The sequence below is a fragment of the Echeneis naucrates genome, chromosome 3 (genome assembly GCF_900963305.1).
Source record: "Echeneis naucrates chromosome 3, fEcheNa1.1, whole genome shotgun sequence".
Taxonomy (NCBI): domain Eukaryota; kingdom Metazoa; phylum Chordata; class Actinopteri; order Carangiformes; family Echeneidae; genus Echeneis; species Echeneis naucrates.
In genome coordinates, this window is record NC_042513.1 from 20,459,591 (window position 1) to 20,476,479 (window position 16,889).

General features: G+C 43.7%; 2 protein-coding genes across 5 annotated transcripts; both read left to right on the top strand.

Moving 5' to 3' along the window:
- The first annotated feature begins 2,887 nt into the window (after positions 1–2,887).
- LOC115040741 (high choriolytic enzyme 1-like) lies at positions 2,888–5,379 on the top strand. The gene is made up of 8 exons (XM_029497743.1): positions 2,888–2,966; positions 3,437–3,499; positions 3,606–3,761; positions 4,176–4,296; positions 4,387–4,565; positions 4,878–4,959; positions 5,087–5,211; positions 5,326–5,379. Coding segments are annotated over exons 1-8 (807 nt in total). The 3' UTR covers positions 5,328–5,379.
- A 2,009-nt stretch (positions 5,380–7,388) lies between these two features.
- mtch2 (mitochondrial carrier homolog 2) lies at positions 7,389–16,529 on the top strand. 4 transcript variants are annotated; one of them, XM_029497737.1, is made up of 13 exons: positions 7,389–7,532; positions 8,200–8,284; positions 10,283–10,389; positions 10,883–10,909; positions 11,700–11,753; positions 11,979–12,036; positions 12,176–12,227; positions 12,307–12,366; positions 12,853–12,946; positions 14,824–14,871; positions 14,956–15,023; positions 15,095–15,170; positions 15,897–15,983. In XM_029497737.1, exons 1-13 carry the CDS (start codon positions 7,446–7,448, stop codon positions 15,981–15,983), a joined length of 903 nt encoding a protein of 300 aa, XP_029353597.1. In that variant the 5' UTR covers positions 7,389–7,445. The 4 variants fall into 4 exon arrangements, with proteins under 4 accessions (XP_029353597.1, XP_029353598.1, XP_029353596.1 ...); XM_029497738.1 differs by having other exon boundaries at positions 10,886–10,909; XM_029497736.1 differs by having other exon boundaries at positions 7,446–7,532; positions 10,883–10,930; positions 15,897–16,529.
- The last annotated feature ends 360 nt before the right edge of the window (positions 16,530–16,889 follow it).

Sequence of the window (16,889 nt, forward strand, 5' to 3'; positions counted from 1 at the left end):
CACCGAATGAAATCTTTTCCACACTTTAAGCATTGCTTTAAATACTTACTGTCCTAGAATCCAACAAAACATACAGTACATTTGGCCCGCAGCTTGAGTATCCAAAAGGGAATCACCCTGAGGAGCATCCTGTAGCCCATCTCAAAACTACAATTAAACCAAACTCCTGGTTCACCTGAAGAAGTGAGTAAATTCAGGTGAAATCGTCTTAACTGATAACAGAATAATATTAAACCCTGCAACAGCACTAAGCTGGAAACCAAAGTCTATGGATCACTCATGGACAAGGAGCAGTGAGGGCATGTATCCCATAAAGGCCTCAGTACATAGCAGAGAATCCGAGTGTCAAGCTGCCAAGCTCAGTCCCACAAAGCATGCATCACACAACAGACAGAGCCCGGAGCATTAATAAAAACCTGTAAGTACAACAGGCAAAAACAATCTCTGACAATCTATGTTGATTCCAGTAAATATGGGAGTCAGGGTTTAATGTGTGTGTTGTGATTCCTGTTTTATTCAAATGTCTCTTTTCTCCTCAGATCTTGTCAAGTTTCCCATCAGAATTACACTGATGTGCTTCACATGTGTCCTCAGCTGTGTCCTACTGTCCACCTGCCACCCTGGACACAACCCTATGTCTCCTGCTGTCTGTTCATCTGGGTGAGTTCATCTCATGTTCCAGTCTTTTGTGCAGTTTGATCTTTGCCTACTTCTGATTGCCTGCCATTGTACTCAACTATCTTTGTAATAACACCCCTAACTTTTATCCTCAGTGAGTTCTGCTCTGTGAATTTATGCACATTGTCTATTTACCTGGAACCCGTTTTTTTGTTGCACCTTTAAGCCTGTGCTTGCATTGAACAGATTTACTGTGGAGTGACTTTTAAGGAAAAATGGTCAAAGATGGTGGATCCAATGTGCAGTATTTAGAACTGATGGTACTTGGTCTGCAGAATCCATCTGACCACATTCACAAAAACAGAAGTTCCAGAGCTCAGCCTGTAGCAGCAGGCCGATTCAAGGTTTTTTACGGTAGGCTTTGTCAAAGACAAACATTTTAAGCCTGATCTTTAAAGTAGAGAGACACCCGGCCCGATACTGGTGGTCCCATGGGAGAGGAGCCTGATACCTGAATGATCTGCCGCCCGATTCGCTCTTGGAGACTCTGGCATCCACAAGTACCTCCATCCAGAGAGGGACGTGACCTCCTGGGCCAATGAGCTCTCTGAGATACAATGGAGTTTGGTTATTAAGAACTTTGTGTGTTAGGAGAACTGAATATTACCAGGAGCCAATGAAGAGGAGCTAACACAGATTTATTTTTCTAGTTCCTGTTAATATTCATGCAGCAGCATTCTGACTCTACTGCAGGGCCTTAAGAGAATTTCTGGGACATCCTGATTGTAACGAATTTCTGTCGTCTAGAGGTAAAGAATATATGCACTTCATTTGAATTGGAAAGTTTGTTCAAACTTTTTTGCTGCAGATGGCCAGATGCTTTTTCAAACATCCATTCATTCATCATCTACCGCTTAGCTGGAGAGACAAACAGAGACGGACAACCACTCTGACGATGTTCAAGGTAACTTCTTAATGAGAGAGTGAATGAATCAATTTATTTAAAAAGAATTAGACAAAAGATTGACTTTCATTTCCTTGTGTGACTGAAAAAAAGTAGCAATCCTCTGTTTCTCTCTTTTTGCTGAAACCAAGCCGTTGACTCCAGCAACACAAACTAGCACAGTTTCGTTCATTTTGATAGTATTGCATTTGTGCACACAATCAGACTGTACTTGTGTAGCACTCTTCATACAAACAATAGAAAAAAAATTATATTTCACAGAGTTGAAGAAATAAAAATGCGCAATCTCTGGTTCACATACACAAACTTGTAACTGTGTGTAGAGGCAGAGGTTACAAAAGTGGAAGCTTATTATGTGTATATGACTTCTCCAAATTGTGTGTGAAACACTATAATTTGTTTTCCACACAGTCTTGCAAAGTCTTGCAAAAGAAGGGCAATTTCTTGGAAACACAGCAGCACTAATAACACTACACAGATTGCACGCACGGCTGTGGATTACATGCAAACTCCACACAGAGAGGCCGCAGTGCAGCGCTAACCACCATGCTGCCATGCCGCCCTCCAATGTGTTTAATTCTTTACAGTCCATTATCTTAAGTTCAGGATCTCTCAGATTTTATGCCAGTGAATTATGGTAAATTACAATTAAAGGGATTTTTCCAGACAATGCAATGGAGTTGCTGCCACAGCTACTCACATTACAAGAATGCAAACAAACATTTCCACACAGATATTGTGGTTAACATTGGCATGTTTACTGATGTAAGAATTCAGCATTGCATAGCATAACATTGTTCTCTTTTCTGCTTACTTGACTGTATAGACTAAAACAGTTCTCAATTGTGATGGACAAATGAGGCCAAGACATGAGGAAAGAATTATTATCATGATCCCTGTTTGGTGTTGGCACAGCAAGTCAGCCGTCTGCAAATTGGTTTTATTGATATCATTATTAAATTATAACTCACATTGGAAGATATTTTAGTCATCAGCCCACTCTGATGTTTTCAGGGAAGTGCACCCTGCTGTAAAACGGTACGAAAACAAGTGTCCACTTCCCACACATATAGAGTTGGTATAGCCTGATAAGATTGCCAGTTTAGCTGATTCCACAGGTTTTGTGGGACTGATAACATATTTGGGCAGGCCAGCGGAGGTGAGCGTCTATAAAAGCCAGCAGTGAAATCTCATACGCATGCATCCACACAGGAAGCACAAGGTAAGTTCCGCTGGATTCAAGCCATCTCTGTCCTGTGTCAGTAAAGCTGCAGCTGATCCCATCTGTTCTGCAGGTTCGTTGGGATGGCTCTCATGTCTGTGTTCAGGTTCTCAGCTCTGGCTGTGCTGCTCCTGTCTGCCTACTGCTGGGCCGACAGTGAGGTAAGACCATCTCCGGGACTCTGCTTGAATAACTCATACACTCCAGTCACCACCACCATTCATTCCCAAACACTCTGTCATGAGATTAAAGTGAGCTCAGTCCAGTTTGGATTCATTAATGATGCAGAGCAACACGGAATGACCTTGAAAGAAGAAGTTGTTCCTTCATCTTCAGTCTTTGGGTTTGAACTGTAAACTGATGTTCTTGGCTTGCACAATACTCAAGCTTCTACTGAGCTGAAGGTTCATCTTTCAGCCTGGTGGTGGCAACGGTCAGACTTCCATCTGAGGAGGTCTGGTTGCTTCATACTGCACTTGTTGTATGCTCATGTTGTGTTTCTACGGACTAATGTGTGTTTTGTCTCTCCCACCTGCAGACAGGTATGTGATCCGCTCTCATTATCAGACATAATGTGCTGACATGCGCTGTGTGTTTTTGTGTAAAAGTAAACTTGTGATGTTGTCACTGAACAGAGATGGACTCAGAGGATCTTTCTGTCTCTGAACTTCTGGAGAGAGCCAACAGCAATTTGAGTGAGTGTGATCTTCCCGCAGTCTGTCGCTCTTCCTCCTCTTCTTTTTCTCATCGTCTTCAGCGGTACTTTAACAGTTCTTCTTGCTGCTGTGTGATGTGCTTTAGTCCGCTCCAACGATGATCCCATCCTGATTGAAGGAGACATCGCTGTTGACAGTGAAATGGAGAAAAATGCCGACCCCTGCACCAGCCGAGGCTGCAAGTGGGGCAAATACACTGACGGGAAAGTCTACATTCCTTATTACATCGCCAGTCACTTCTGTGAGTGTCAGGTGGAGGCTCAGATGTGCTCTGTTTGTAGATAGCAGGTTTTCACTGCTGACGTAGCAACTTCTCTGCCAAATAAGACCCGTTTATTTAACAGCATCACACGAATGATGACAAGAGTGATTAATAATGAAAGAGACAAATGTTTCAAAGGTAAAACCCAGATATCCATTAAACCAGTGAACCAGCATGTTATACATCCTCCAGAGATAAGTACATATAGCGTACCCTTCATAATTGGTGTAATACCCATCAGTAAGGCTACAAACATCCCATGATGCAGCACTCTCTAGAGGAGCTACTGCTCCACTTGTCAGATGCTGTGGACACAGAATTGCCAGGATTATGCAGTCAGATTTTCATGTGTCAGGCCATGCACCTTAATTGTTGAGTGGTGTGGTCATGCAGCCTCCCGGGAGAAGGCCATCATCACCCGTGGACTGGAGTCCTTCTCCTCATTCTCCTGCATCCGCTTCAGGCCCAGCAGAAGCAGTGACCGTGACTGGCTGAGCATTGAGTCAAAGAATGGGTAAAAAAAAAAGGGACAGAAACGAATCATCTGAGACGGAAGCTGTACTCAGACTTCAGCGTTCTTCACCTTCTGTCTCCTCTTATCCAGCTGCTACTCTTTCGTCGGCCGTCGTGGTGGGAAGCAGGTGGTGTCTCTGGCCCGTCGTGGATGCCTTTACCATGGCACAGTTCAGCATGAGCTGCTCCACGCCCTGGGATTCAACCACGAACAGACCCGCTCTGACAGGGACAACCACATCAGAGTTCTGCTGCAAAATGTCCAGTCTGGTAAAGGAGTTCTTTATCATTCCACATTTAGAGCAAAAAGGCTGAAACTGTGAAGCTGTTGTAAAAAGTCTGCAGTCCTTGAAAAGAGCAGGTTAACACCTTCTCACAAAACACAATTAATGTCTTCAAGGAAGAAATGATGGCCACAAAGCACCTGTACAACATTGATGCAGAACTTGGCTCAACTCTGATCCCACTTAAAGTAGAACCTTACGACATCAGGACCAAACCATGGAGCAGCTCCTCTGTCCAAATATACAGGTTCCATTCAGTTCAAACAAAGAGTGACTTCGTCTGCATCATTTCTTTTAGGAATGGAGCACAACTTCAGGAAGATCGCCACACTGAACCAGGGCACTCCCTATGATTACAACTCTGTCATGCAGTATCACAAGTGAGAACAACTGGCTGCATGTCAGCCCTGCAGTGTTTGTGTGTGTGTGTGTGTGTGTGTGTGTGTGTGTGTGTGTAGCATTAAGGATGTGCAATAGTTCAGTCTGACTGCCTGTGCCATGTTGTAGGTATGCCTTCTCCAAGAACAACCAGCCCACCATGCTCCCCATCCCTAACGCCAACGTGTCCTTCGGCAATGCCAAGGAGATGAGCCGCAATGACATCGCCAGGCTCAACACGCTGTACGGTTGCTGTGAGTGTTGCCAATATCAGCGTATTTACACACCAGCCTATAGTGCATGTCTAGAGTTTGTGTTGAACTCAGGTTTTGCCTAATGGACTGTGATTGTGCTGTTGACTGTTACAGAGGACGCCTGTCCAGATGTGCTGACAGACAGCGCAGAGGAAACACTGTCTCCTGTGGTCTGCTCAAGAACAGACACTGCAGAGCTGAACTCATCACAACAGCAATTACCTGCAATAAAGCTACTCTGAAACAGGCATCTGTCTCTTTCTCAGCTTTTAACAGCACCTGACCTGCTTCCTACCTGGAATCTTTTTCACCTTTCCATCTCAGATATCAATCTGTTCATGTTAACAATAGCTCTTACTCACACACTTCAGTTAATCACGGAGTTCCACAGGGTTTTGTACTTCAATCCTTTTCATCCTGTATATACTTCCCTTAGGCATTATTATGAAGATGATACTCAGTTGTACTTGTGGTTCCTCAAGTCTCCAAGAGTAAATCTGGAGGCAAATCCTTCAGCTATCAGACTCCTCTTCTATGGTGCCAATCCCCAATACCAATTCAAGGGGTAGACTCTCTCGCACATTTCAAGATCAGACTTGCTGATCTCCCTCAATGGCAAAGCCTACAGTTAAAAGTTAATGTTTAATTACCCTTTCTGTAGTTATGCTGCAATAAACTCATGGCTGCTGAGACCCAAAGGAATCAAGGGTCTAATTGAGCGATGATTCTCTATCAGCCTGGCTACAACACCAAAGAGAAACCTGAGGTGGTTTGTGTTTTCTTTTATTAAAACTGAATAATAGTTTTCTTTCCAGGCTAGATAAAATTCTTCTAGATAGCTTGAACATCACTTCCTTTCCAGTTTCTGTGATATGTGCTTTCAGACATGAATTTGAGAGCTACACCTCAGCTTCAAGATTTTAACACAGTGAGGCCATTTACAGAATGTATTCCTCGATGCTAGTCAGTTATTGTATACACAGATGTTAGTAAGTCACGGTCAGATAGAACAGGGTGTTGAGGAAATATTATGTTAAATAACCAATTATGATGCCATATGTTAAAACAAGATCAAGGGTATTATTAAAACAGTGACAACATACATATGTGTATACACACAAGATGCCATGACAAATTTCAACAGCTTATGTTTTGAGAAAGTTGATAACTTTCATACTTTCATTTTTCCTCAGGAGGCTCAGACCGTTTGACCATTTGCAGTGCTGTTTATTTTGAAATCAGATTTTTATCTGTCATTTTAATTTTCTTTTTAATTATAATAAAGAGATAGTTAATAGCATTTAATTTCCATTCATTCGTTTTTAATGCAAATTCAATTAGAACAAACTAAATGATGCACTTTTTAAGGCCTGAGAGAAAACATTCATCATGTCAACACATTTCCCAGCAGTGACATCGGTGGCCACTAAAAGCACCAACTGTGGCCGTATGCGAAAATGAACAACGCAGTCTTACAAAATAAAATACTTGCAACTAAAATATGAACACACGTCTGAAGAAATCAGCTGAGTTTAACTCAGTGGCCTCGGTGCCGCTCGTGCGTAATCAAATCCGTCACGTGAGGCTGCTGCTGCTTTGCCTCGGACAGGCGGCGTCTCCTGGCTGTTTTGATATTGTTCTGAAGTAATTGCAACCCATCAAAAATGACAGATGGCCTTCAGATTCATCTTAAATTCTTAAAAAAGAATTGTTGAACTGGTCAGCCCTGCTCAGGTCTGTAGTGTAGGCTGCAGGATCTGAGACAACACAATCCTCTCTGAGAAGAAAAGGAAGAGGACAACTGATTTTTTTTTTTTTTTTATGCAACACATCAACACAGAAGCTGGAAGAGGGAGAGTCAAGGTTGCTGTTGTCTAGAGGTTTCTCCCAGTTTCACAATGTCATAGCCTGTTACACAGTGTGTGTCCTCCGACCAGGGCAAAGCAGGCGATGCCAGGTTGGGTCGACTTGTACTTTTTTTTTTCCAGGATCATGAATAGAAAACTCACCTTATGAACTTAAATTACACTCATATTTTATTGACATATGTATTATATAATATTTTTTAAAAGCTGAGTTGACGTGATTTTTTCGTTTTGAGCACAGTGGCCGTGCCTCCCCTCCCCAAACACCAGGGGGCGACACCGTCCTCACCAGATCCGATGAGGGCGCAGTCGGCTCGTCAGCCTGAATAAGACCAGGATGAGCTTCCTGTCTAACCAGCTTCTCCAAAAATGGCGGACACGTGTGGTCAAATATTGCTGGGATCGGGACTTACTGTCCTCTCTCACCCTCTGATGTACATCAAGGTCCTGATCCAGGTAAGATTGGAGGCGAGCCGGAGCTGCTTCGGTGTGTAGCTGTGTGCTAACCTTAGCTGAAGTTAGCTTTGAGCTTCGGGGTGGAGGAGGGGGGGGGGGTGGAGGTTTAGGTGTCCCGGTGTGTTAAAACGCACCTTGAACGTTGAAGCAGTACACAACACGAAACAACACTGTTAGTGGATCACCTTCAGCTCAGAAAACCTACAGCACCCCGTGAAACAACAACAACAACAACAACAACATCAGCTGCAGTGTCGGCCCTTCTCTCGGCCCGGTGACCTTCTGGTGCCAAAACACTCCGGCAGCCTGTCAGCCGGTTCCGGGCCGAGGTCTGAAGTAAGGCCGTGTCAGGGTGGACTGTGCTGGGGGACCCGCTCCCCCCCACTGACCCTTTGTCCCAGTTAGATGTCCGTGTAGCAGGGCCGTCATGCTGTCACCATGTCATAGTTAGTGCAGAGTAAGTCAGAGGAAGGTTTGCAGAAAGTGCTAAGTGAAGCTGAAAAAGTGTGTGTGTGTGTGTGTGTATATATATATATATATATATATATATATATATATATATATATATATATATATGTATATATATATATATGTATGTGTGTGTGTGTGGAGGGGGCTCGAAGAGAGAGGGAGGCCTTTGCAGTGTCTTATCTGTGTGTCTTGTCAGGTTGGACATGAGCCGCTCCCTCCCACGCTGGGCAGGAACCTGTTTGGCAGACAAGTCTACCAGCTGCCGGGGATGTTTGCCTACGGTGAGTGGTCTCATGGTCTCGTGTGTTCCTGACCCGTGCTGCTGTGGCTCTCACTGTGAGGCAGCACTTCTGAGGAAGGTGTGGTTCCAAACATGAGATCAACATTTGATGAAGACGTCAGGCGTACATCAGGACTGTAATGACACTTACTATGGTACATTTATGTTTTAAAGGCGTCACATCGGTTTGGAAAATGAGGCTGTCACCAGTAAATACATTTATTTGTTCTTAAAAGTAACAGGAGAGGTCTAGACAAACCTTCAAACGTGAGTTTGTTATCATAAGATATGACGCTATACAACAAAATGTTATTCTTCCTGTTTCTGTGAATTCCTGGTGGCCTTCGTCCTAAATTTACTGCTGTAGTTAATAACTTGTTGATCACAGCCACTGTGGAATAATGCCAAACTTACTATCCAGGTCAAATCCAGCTGCAGCAGGGATGTAATGATTTACTCAGCTTGTGACTCAGTATGTTTTTTGACACTGGGTTAAAGATACAACTTCCTCACTTTAGTTTTATTTATTTATTTATTTTTAAGTAGATCACAGACAAATTATGACTAAAAAGTTCCTTTAATTTGATTTTAAATTTCTGAGGTGGGGTGTACCTGCACAACACAAAATATGCAATCAATTCATATAAAAAAAAAACATACATTGAAATATATAAAAGCTACAAAATATTTTTTCCAATTTAGAGGTCATCATGTGGGGCATGTGAAGTGAGTATTGTGCATGCTCTATAAATAGGAGGTGACAAGGTCCTCATTGACAACGCTGGTTCAGTTGGGGCCAGTGTCATTTGCCACATATCGTTCTCCACTCTCTCTTTCTTTAGCTTATATCTTTAAGACTAGTCGCATTTTAAAGGATCATACCACTGATTGCCTTAATTCAAGCTAACAAAACTATTTACATCTCCCACCAATGGCAACCATAGTGAGTGTTTTGATGTACAATATGTAAGTAGGTATTTAACATTTCAGAGGAATCACCCAATTAGTTCTTAGCAGTAATGGAAGTTATAACTAATAATGCTTGAGCTGTACATCAGCTCTGTCGTGGTCTTATTGTGTTAGTCAGCAGGACTGATGGTGTGATGGAACCCTGTTGCTGACCACAACATTGTGGTTGGAGGGAACAACAACAGCTGTCAGACAGCTCTGAGATCAGGATGCTTCTTGCACATGTAGATGATCCACTAAAAGACTGTTGTGCACTGACTCCTCCGAAGTGTCCGGTCTTATGGCCACACCCCCAGGTGCTTGTCTTTGCTGGCACCCACTGTTCTAATCGGTCCTCTGATGGAGCAGCAGCAGCAGCAGTGGCCCACATCTCCTCCTCCTCTGCTTTCCCCGGCTTGTATGTCACATCGATTGTTCTGTTGAAAATACAGCTGCTCATCAACATTTCTGCATTTCAGCTTATTACCTGTCTTCCAGTCCAGATCATCCAGTGATGGTGAACATCTAAAAAATTGAGAAATGGTTTATCAGTTGTAGTATAGTATAACTATTCACTTCAAATTTATGGTATTCAGTTGATGCTCAGCAAACAGTTGTGCTTGTGTGTTAGGGAGACGCCTAAAATTAGCTGAAATTGGTGTGCCTAAGGACAGAAGGAAGGGAACAAAAATACAGTCAGCACCAAATGCTTCTTGGTAATCACACAGTAATTACTCAGCCGGCTGTTCAACTTGTGGTATGATCCATAACAGTAATGGGTTACTAGATCATTTTTTTTCTTGGTCAAGGTTGACAATCAGTCACTGAACGGCTGTGCCAGCACCTGGTTTGCAGGAATGTTTCACCATGGTATCAGGCTTTCATGCAGCCATAACCAGAGTAAAACACCAATCGACAAAAGCTAGGATTCCATTGTATGACTTACTTCCTGACCTGCTCATCGTTATAACAGATTGAGGTCTTTAAATATGAAATTTTAAATGTCACATCTGCTCTTGATAACTTGGGCATATTTTTTTTAATGTTTTAGCGAAACACATCATCAAGGTGGATGGAAAAATTGGTCTTTTCAAAGGACTGGGCCCCAGACTCTGTGCAGGCACCATTGGCACGGTGGTACACAGCAAAGTCGCACAGGTAGGCCGGACTGCATCGAATTCACCTGAGGTGGAGACACTATGGTTAGGCTGTCCTGATGTACTCATATGGAGGAATAGTGGAGTCAGTCTAGTCCCAACACTGATTTCATGGGAATAAATGCAAGCTACATGTCATATATCTGATTGTAGAGGGGTTAGCTGTAACCTAATCTACAAATTATTTATGTGATTACGTCCTGATAATCCAAACTGTCGTAAGAAACTCTGATTAACAGTAACAGTTTGGATGCGCTCTGCTGTGAATCCACATATTTCCTCCCAACAGAAACAGAAACAAGTTTCCATTTGGTCTACAGCTATACAGAAGTATCATATCCTTTCTCTGAAAGTTTCACCGAAATCGTCACATTTTCAGCTCATTACTTGCTGAGTAGCCTTCGAATGTGGTTAACATGGGATAACATGTTTAATGTGTATTAAGGTTTATGTCCTGCATCTGTTCTAATTGACACTCTGCTGTGTTCTTCCAGAAGTGTCAGGAACAAGGCACAGCTAAGGTAAGGGTTTCTCATCACTCTGTAAACACAGACAGGACCAGTTTATACAGCTCATCTCTGTGACACTGTGTCGTGAAGCAGCTGTTTCCATTTCCATCTTTAAACCAGTTCACTGGTTCAACTGGACGTGTGTGAGAGCACTACTTCATCTCTGCAGACCTACTGCTGCTTTAATGTTGGGACACTAATATCATTATGTTGAATGATTAATCAAGTCTGGCCATTTCCTGCTTTTAGTCGTTTAAATATGGAGGTGCCTCCTCAAATGCTTAGTTGGCTTACCAGTAGTGTGTCAATAATAATGATGATGTCAACGTAAATGTGGCAGAAGGAACTAAAACTAGTCCTAAAATACTGGACTGCAAAACAAGTTGGGCTGGTCCAAACCACAGATAAGTATTGAGTTCCACTTCTACCTCCTGATGGTGATTACAGGGAGAACTTAGCAGACTGCCGGACAGGGACAGCTCAACACAATGAGCCGTCAGAGGAGAATCAGCTGAGAAGCCCAGAGAGTCAACTAAAACATTAACTGCGGATCAGGTGGAAGCATGGCCAGTGGTGTGACATCTCACTGAAAAACTGCTGCATTTTTGTGCATTTTGAGCACTTCAATGAATGCTGATGCTGAATCCAGGTCCTGCTGGATAATATGTCAGCTGTGTAAACACTTGATCTGATATTCTCTAGTGTTCATCACTGTCCTGAGAACTGCATGAAACATGACACCTGCTATCAAAGTGTCTGTGGCAATAAAAAGATTTGACCCTGAGGTTTGTCTCCGGTCCAGGTTCCTGGTGGCCACAAAGCTGTTGAGGGCTCGCTGCAGCACGTTGTTGATGAGGTAACGTGCCTTGAACACTCACTCACAGCGAAGCAGCGAACACATTAATGATCGTCACGGCCACTCTCCTCCTGCTCATTAAAAAAGTTGAATGTTGCGACTGTGAATCTGATAGCTGTCCTAGTCATATCTACTCAAACACAAGTCTAATCTGCAGCTTTAGAGAGTACCACAATGTTCTCTAAACATGATGATTTTTTTTTTTTTCTCTTCCTGCTCCCACAGACGACCAAAGAGATGTTCGCTCGTTCCTGTGCCACCATCGTCACACACCCCTTTCATGGTACCCCATTGCTTTAATTGACTCTGTCATTCCCACAATACTGACTTGTTTTATTTAAGTAGTTTCTTCTGTGTTTGACAGATCTGGGTGTTATATGTTGTTTTTTTTGTTTTTTTTTGTTCCTCAACTTGTTTTACAGTGATTACTTTGCGATGTATGGTCCAATTTATTGGAAGAGAAACTAAATACAGGTAAAGTCTTGAAACATAAACATGAACGAGATAAGCCATGCACCTGTTCAGAGATCTAATACAAACCTCCTTTTTGCAGTGGGGTGTTCGATTCGATTGTCACAGTCTACAGAGAAGAAGGTATCCTGGGCTTCTTTGCGTAAGTCAAAGTCTCCTTGTTCTCTTCTATTGCCAGATATTTGGTGTTTTCTGTCTTTCCTCAACTTCAAATAATTGCCCCTGCTCAATTCTGTGAACAAAATATCACCTGGTGATTCCAATATTCAGGTTCAGTCTTCTCAACAAAATTAAAACTGCCGTGTAAGTCATTAGTGAGACTGCAGACCTAAAGGCAGCTCCTTTACTCTGCATAACAATGAAATGTCATTGAAAAAAATCACCTATGCATCAAAGGGTAAAAACTTGTAAGGGTCATAAAAATAACTAGAGGTTACACTCACTGTGGGCAGGAGTGCACACAGGGAGGTTATGAATGAATGAGGTTGTACCGTTACGTCCAGAATGTCACAGCACAGCTGAGAAATAAGTCTTGGGAATGGGAAAATTGACAATAACCTGACATTGTTGTGAGGGTGTGGTGTAACTTCTAATCCTGTGTTGGTTCCTTTCTTTGTTTTTCCTTAAGTGGTTTGATTCCTCGTCTGCTTGGAGATATTCTTTCCCTCTGGATTTGTAACCTGCTGGCGCACCTCATCAACACGTACGCCATCGACGACTCGGTATGTTCTTCTGATGTCACAACCTCATCTACAAAAAGAGAAAAAGCGGAATGCAATGATTTATTTCGATGCAAATCACCTGATTTTAGTGAAATGACTTTTATGTAGCAGGGAGGGCAGTGCTACACCTCAGTGAATATGGGGTGGCAAAGGACAGACAAAATGCAGAAGGATGCTGTCCTTTTCCTGTCACCTCCCTCAGGATTATGAGAGCCCAGAGAGTTACTGTGTAGATCTCTGGAGAGATGGTGAAGGTGTCCCAACAGAGGAGCCAAATCAAAGATGGGTTACATAGTGATAGAAGAACAGCTCAGCCCATTTTTGGCAGGATTCATCAATTCTTCATGATGTGACCCAACTCAAGCTGGCGAGTTAAAACCACCCATGCATGTGGGCATTCCCTAAATATGAGTTGGGCCCAGAGTCAGGTCAGGGGCCCTGACCCCAGGCCCACCACCCTGTGTGTGGGAGGACAAGAGGCATGTAGGAACAGGACAGGAGGGCCTACTGCCCTTCAAAGCCTACCTACACAACACAGTACTGCCACCACATACCCCAAACCCAACCCCCCCACCCAGCCAGGAGCTGAAGCAATGCCTCCGTGGACGGCAGCAACCGAAGGGGGGAAGGGCTGCAGGGGTTGGGGACTGTGGTGCCGCAAGGTACCGTACCCGCACCCCCAGTGCACAGAGACTGAGGAGACTGTGGGAGAAGGAAATCTTCCAACACCCCACAGATAGGAGGGAGCCATTGCACACTAGTCAGATTTGGACCCACAGAGGCCACCAGAGATTCCATGGACCCATCATCACACAACGCCAAGAAACAAAGCCCAGCCACGAGGCCCCAGTAGAACCCATGCACCCAACGCAACCGTCCAGGGGCACGCCAGCCAGCCCAGCAGCCACTGCAAACTAATGCAGGCCAGCCATCAAAAGGCACCCAGCCTCCCCACCACTCGGGAGGGGGCCAGGCCCCGCCCCCAGACACACAGAGACACCGCCCACAACTGACCCCAAGGCACTAGGTCAAAACCTACCAACAGGATCCCCTGGCCAGAGAGAACCTGGCCACACCGCCGAGGCCTGCAGGGTGACCCAGGAGGAGCCGGCGTTCACCACCCACAGACGGACAACAAACAAGCCCCAGAGCACACCCCCACTGGAGAGGGAGGGAGGTCGGCTAGGCAGACCCCTCAGAGCTAGAGATCCACTCTGGGTGAGGAGGAGAGGAAAAACCAAATGCTTGGTGACAGTGCTGTGGTCTGACTTTGTGGAAGAAAGCCGGAGCATAGATATTCACATTTGGATATACCGGCCTTCTGGGGCAGTTACCATACTGCGTAAAGTAAAGATTACTCTTTGTCTCTTTGGAAGGTATAAAAAATGTTTCTTCTGAATCTTGTAAGTGGGTTTCTTGGATGGGGAAGATATCTTCTTTTAAATTTGTGATATGGTCCATAATTTTTCTTTTCTTTCTTTCTTTCTTTTTTTTTTTTTGCTTGCAAGTGAATGCTATGCACATTCCAGAGTATGCATAGAGAGACAGAGTTCATTCTGTGTATGAATATTGAGAAACATGGAAATGTTGTGAAACTGTATGAACCCTGCAAAAGTTCTGACAGGTTGAATAGATTTGACCACAAGCACAAAGAACAGATGTTTTCTTCTTCATTGCTGTTTAACTGTTAGAATATTTTCTCACCACATGGTGGCGCTCTAGCTACGATGTCCAAGTATGTGTAAGGCACATTTTAGCCTTTCCAGTTTACATGTGTCTGAGGGAAGGTTGTCTGACTCTCGGCAATGCTCCTTCAGACTTTGACTGTAGTTCAGGCTCAGTTCCAGAACTAACGATGACCCCGTTCATCTTTACAGATGAGCCACACTGGAGAAATCAGGAACTGCTCTCAGGCTGTGACGGGGGTGAGTTCGGCACACATTCAACACCTCATTTGACCTGCCTGAGGTTTGTTGTCTGATCGTGGGCCTCTTTGCTCTGTCTTTCAGTTCTTTGCCAGTATGCTCACATACCCTTTTGTATTGGTGTCAAACCTCATGGCTGTCAATAATTGCGGGTGAGTTGAGTAATTCTTATATTGAATCCTCACCCTTGTTGGATCGATCAATGATGTCCAGTGTCCTGTAGGCTTGCTGGAGGCCTGCCTCCCTATGCATCAGCATATCCCACCTGGGTGGACTGCTGGAGGCATCTAAGCAAAGAGGTGAGTGCATCAAATAACTGTCACCTGCGACTGAAACTGACATGATTAGAGAGTCGTTGGACCGAATTCAACTTGTTTGTTTTGAATTGAATATTTTTAGTTGTACATTAGACGCTCTCCGCTACAGTCGGCAGAACAAAACTTGCCATTATCCCTGATCAGGTCTATGAGAACTGGACATTCCCTGCAAGTTTGGCAGGCTCCCACACAACACACAGCACATAGCTACTTAAGATGACAAGTTGTCTTAGTTTTGTGGCTGAAAAGTCAGCGTTCTCCATACACTGGAGAAATTTACTTCACTGGTAGTTACTCTCCACTTCCCCAAATTATACCATGAGACCAATTTCAGTGAGACAGTTGCTATGACAGATGCTTTATTTTCCCGAAAGACAGAAAAGTTTGTACTTTCATCATGTGACCCCCACAGGAGACAACCGCTCACAGCGTGTCTGTTTGCAGGATTATTGTGGATCTGTGATTCACATCAAAACATATGAACAATATAGCAGCCTAAAGTGTCTTTTTAATACAGACTCAGAGTTCAGAGTTGGTGCTTTGTGAATATTTATTGGGAGATGATTCAGGAGGGTAATTGCAGCCACAGTGAAGGCTCTGCCCTTAAAGGTTTGTCTGTTGGAAAACGAAGAAACGTTTATCAATATGGGCCAAACAATGCCAAAGGCTGCTGTAGACTAACCTTAACCTTTCCTCTCTCTGTTCCAGGGCAACATGAGCAGAGGCAACAGTTTATTTTTCCGTAAGCTTCCTGTGGGAAAGATGTACGCAATTGACCAGAAGAGATTTTTTTAAAGCCTCAGAAGAGAAATGAGGTGACATAGTTGTGATAATAAAACATTTGCATTGCTTGATCGTGGTGGGGTGGGGGGGTTGGACAAACGGCACTGATTCCATTAAAAGCTGAAAAAAACCCCCAAAAACCCAAGCTTTAGTTTCCTGTTAATTTCCAGCAGGTTTTATTAACACAGGTTTAGAGGCTGATTTTTAAACACATGAACGGATGCTGACGGATGCTAATCTTCTCTGCCTGCATCTCGTTAAAGGGACTTATGCGTCAGGGCCCCCCCCACCCCAGGTGTTTTTATATTCATCATTAATGACTCCACCTCAACGGGATATGTTTGTTGAAAACGGCCCCTCAGTCTGCATGTGGTAATGTCTACTAATTCACGTTAATGGTCAGGGGGACCTCTTGTTATATGACCTTGTGTTTCTCATCATTGTTGTCGCTCACTGTTGGGGGAGACTGAGGAGAGCTTGAGCTGACTGACTAACAGTCAAGTGCTGAAACCAACTTGTTCTGACTGACCTGAATAAAACAGCTCTTTTTCCACCTTGTTCTTCTGGTGCAGATGCTTGCTGTAGTTTGTGAACGGCGTGAAACAATGTGAAGAGGATCATGAGTCAGTTTCTCTTCAACCAAAATAGAACGTGTAACAACTGCTGACACCCTTCGTCACTGTGGTGACACTTTCATTGTTCCTCACAAACCTAAAGCCTTTTGAACTCAAATCCACAATATTCATTAAGCTACGTGTGTGTGTAACATGACACATTTTAAAATATTACAATGCTTAATTGATCCAAACTGGGAATATTCACACCTTTCTATTTACTTAGCATTTATCCACGCATGTCTCAGAACCGTGGCCATGACCTCTGGTAATAATGACTTAATGACTTAATGCCAATCAGGGA

Coding starts and splice junctions, on each gene's coding strand:
- LOC115040741 (XM_029497743.1), top strand. CDS start 2,888: ATGGCTCTCATGTCTGTGTTCAGGTTCTCAGCTCTGGCTGTGCTGCTC. Junction 4,297..4,386: donor AGCATTGAGTCAAAGAATGG/GTAAAAAAAAAA, acceptor CCTCTTATCCAG/CTGCTACTCTTTCGTCGGCC. Junction 4,566..4,877: donor GCTGCAAAATGTCCAGTCTG/GTAAAGGAGTTC, acceptor CATTTCTTTTAG/GAATGGAGCACAACTTCAGG.
- mtch2 (XM_029497736.1), top strand. CDS start 7,446: ATGGCGGACACGTGTGGTCAAATATTGCTGGGATCGGGACTTACTGTC. Junction 7,533..8,199: donor ACATCAAGGTCCTGATCCAG/GTAAGATTGGAG, acceptor GTGTCTTGTCAG/GTTGGACATGAGCCGCTCCC. Junction 12,947..14,823: donor CGTACGCCATCGACGACTCG/GTATGTTCTTCT, acceptor TCATCTTTACAG/ATGAGCCACACTGGAGAAAT.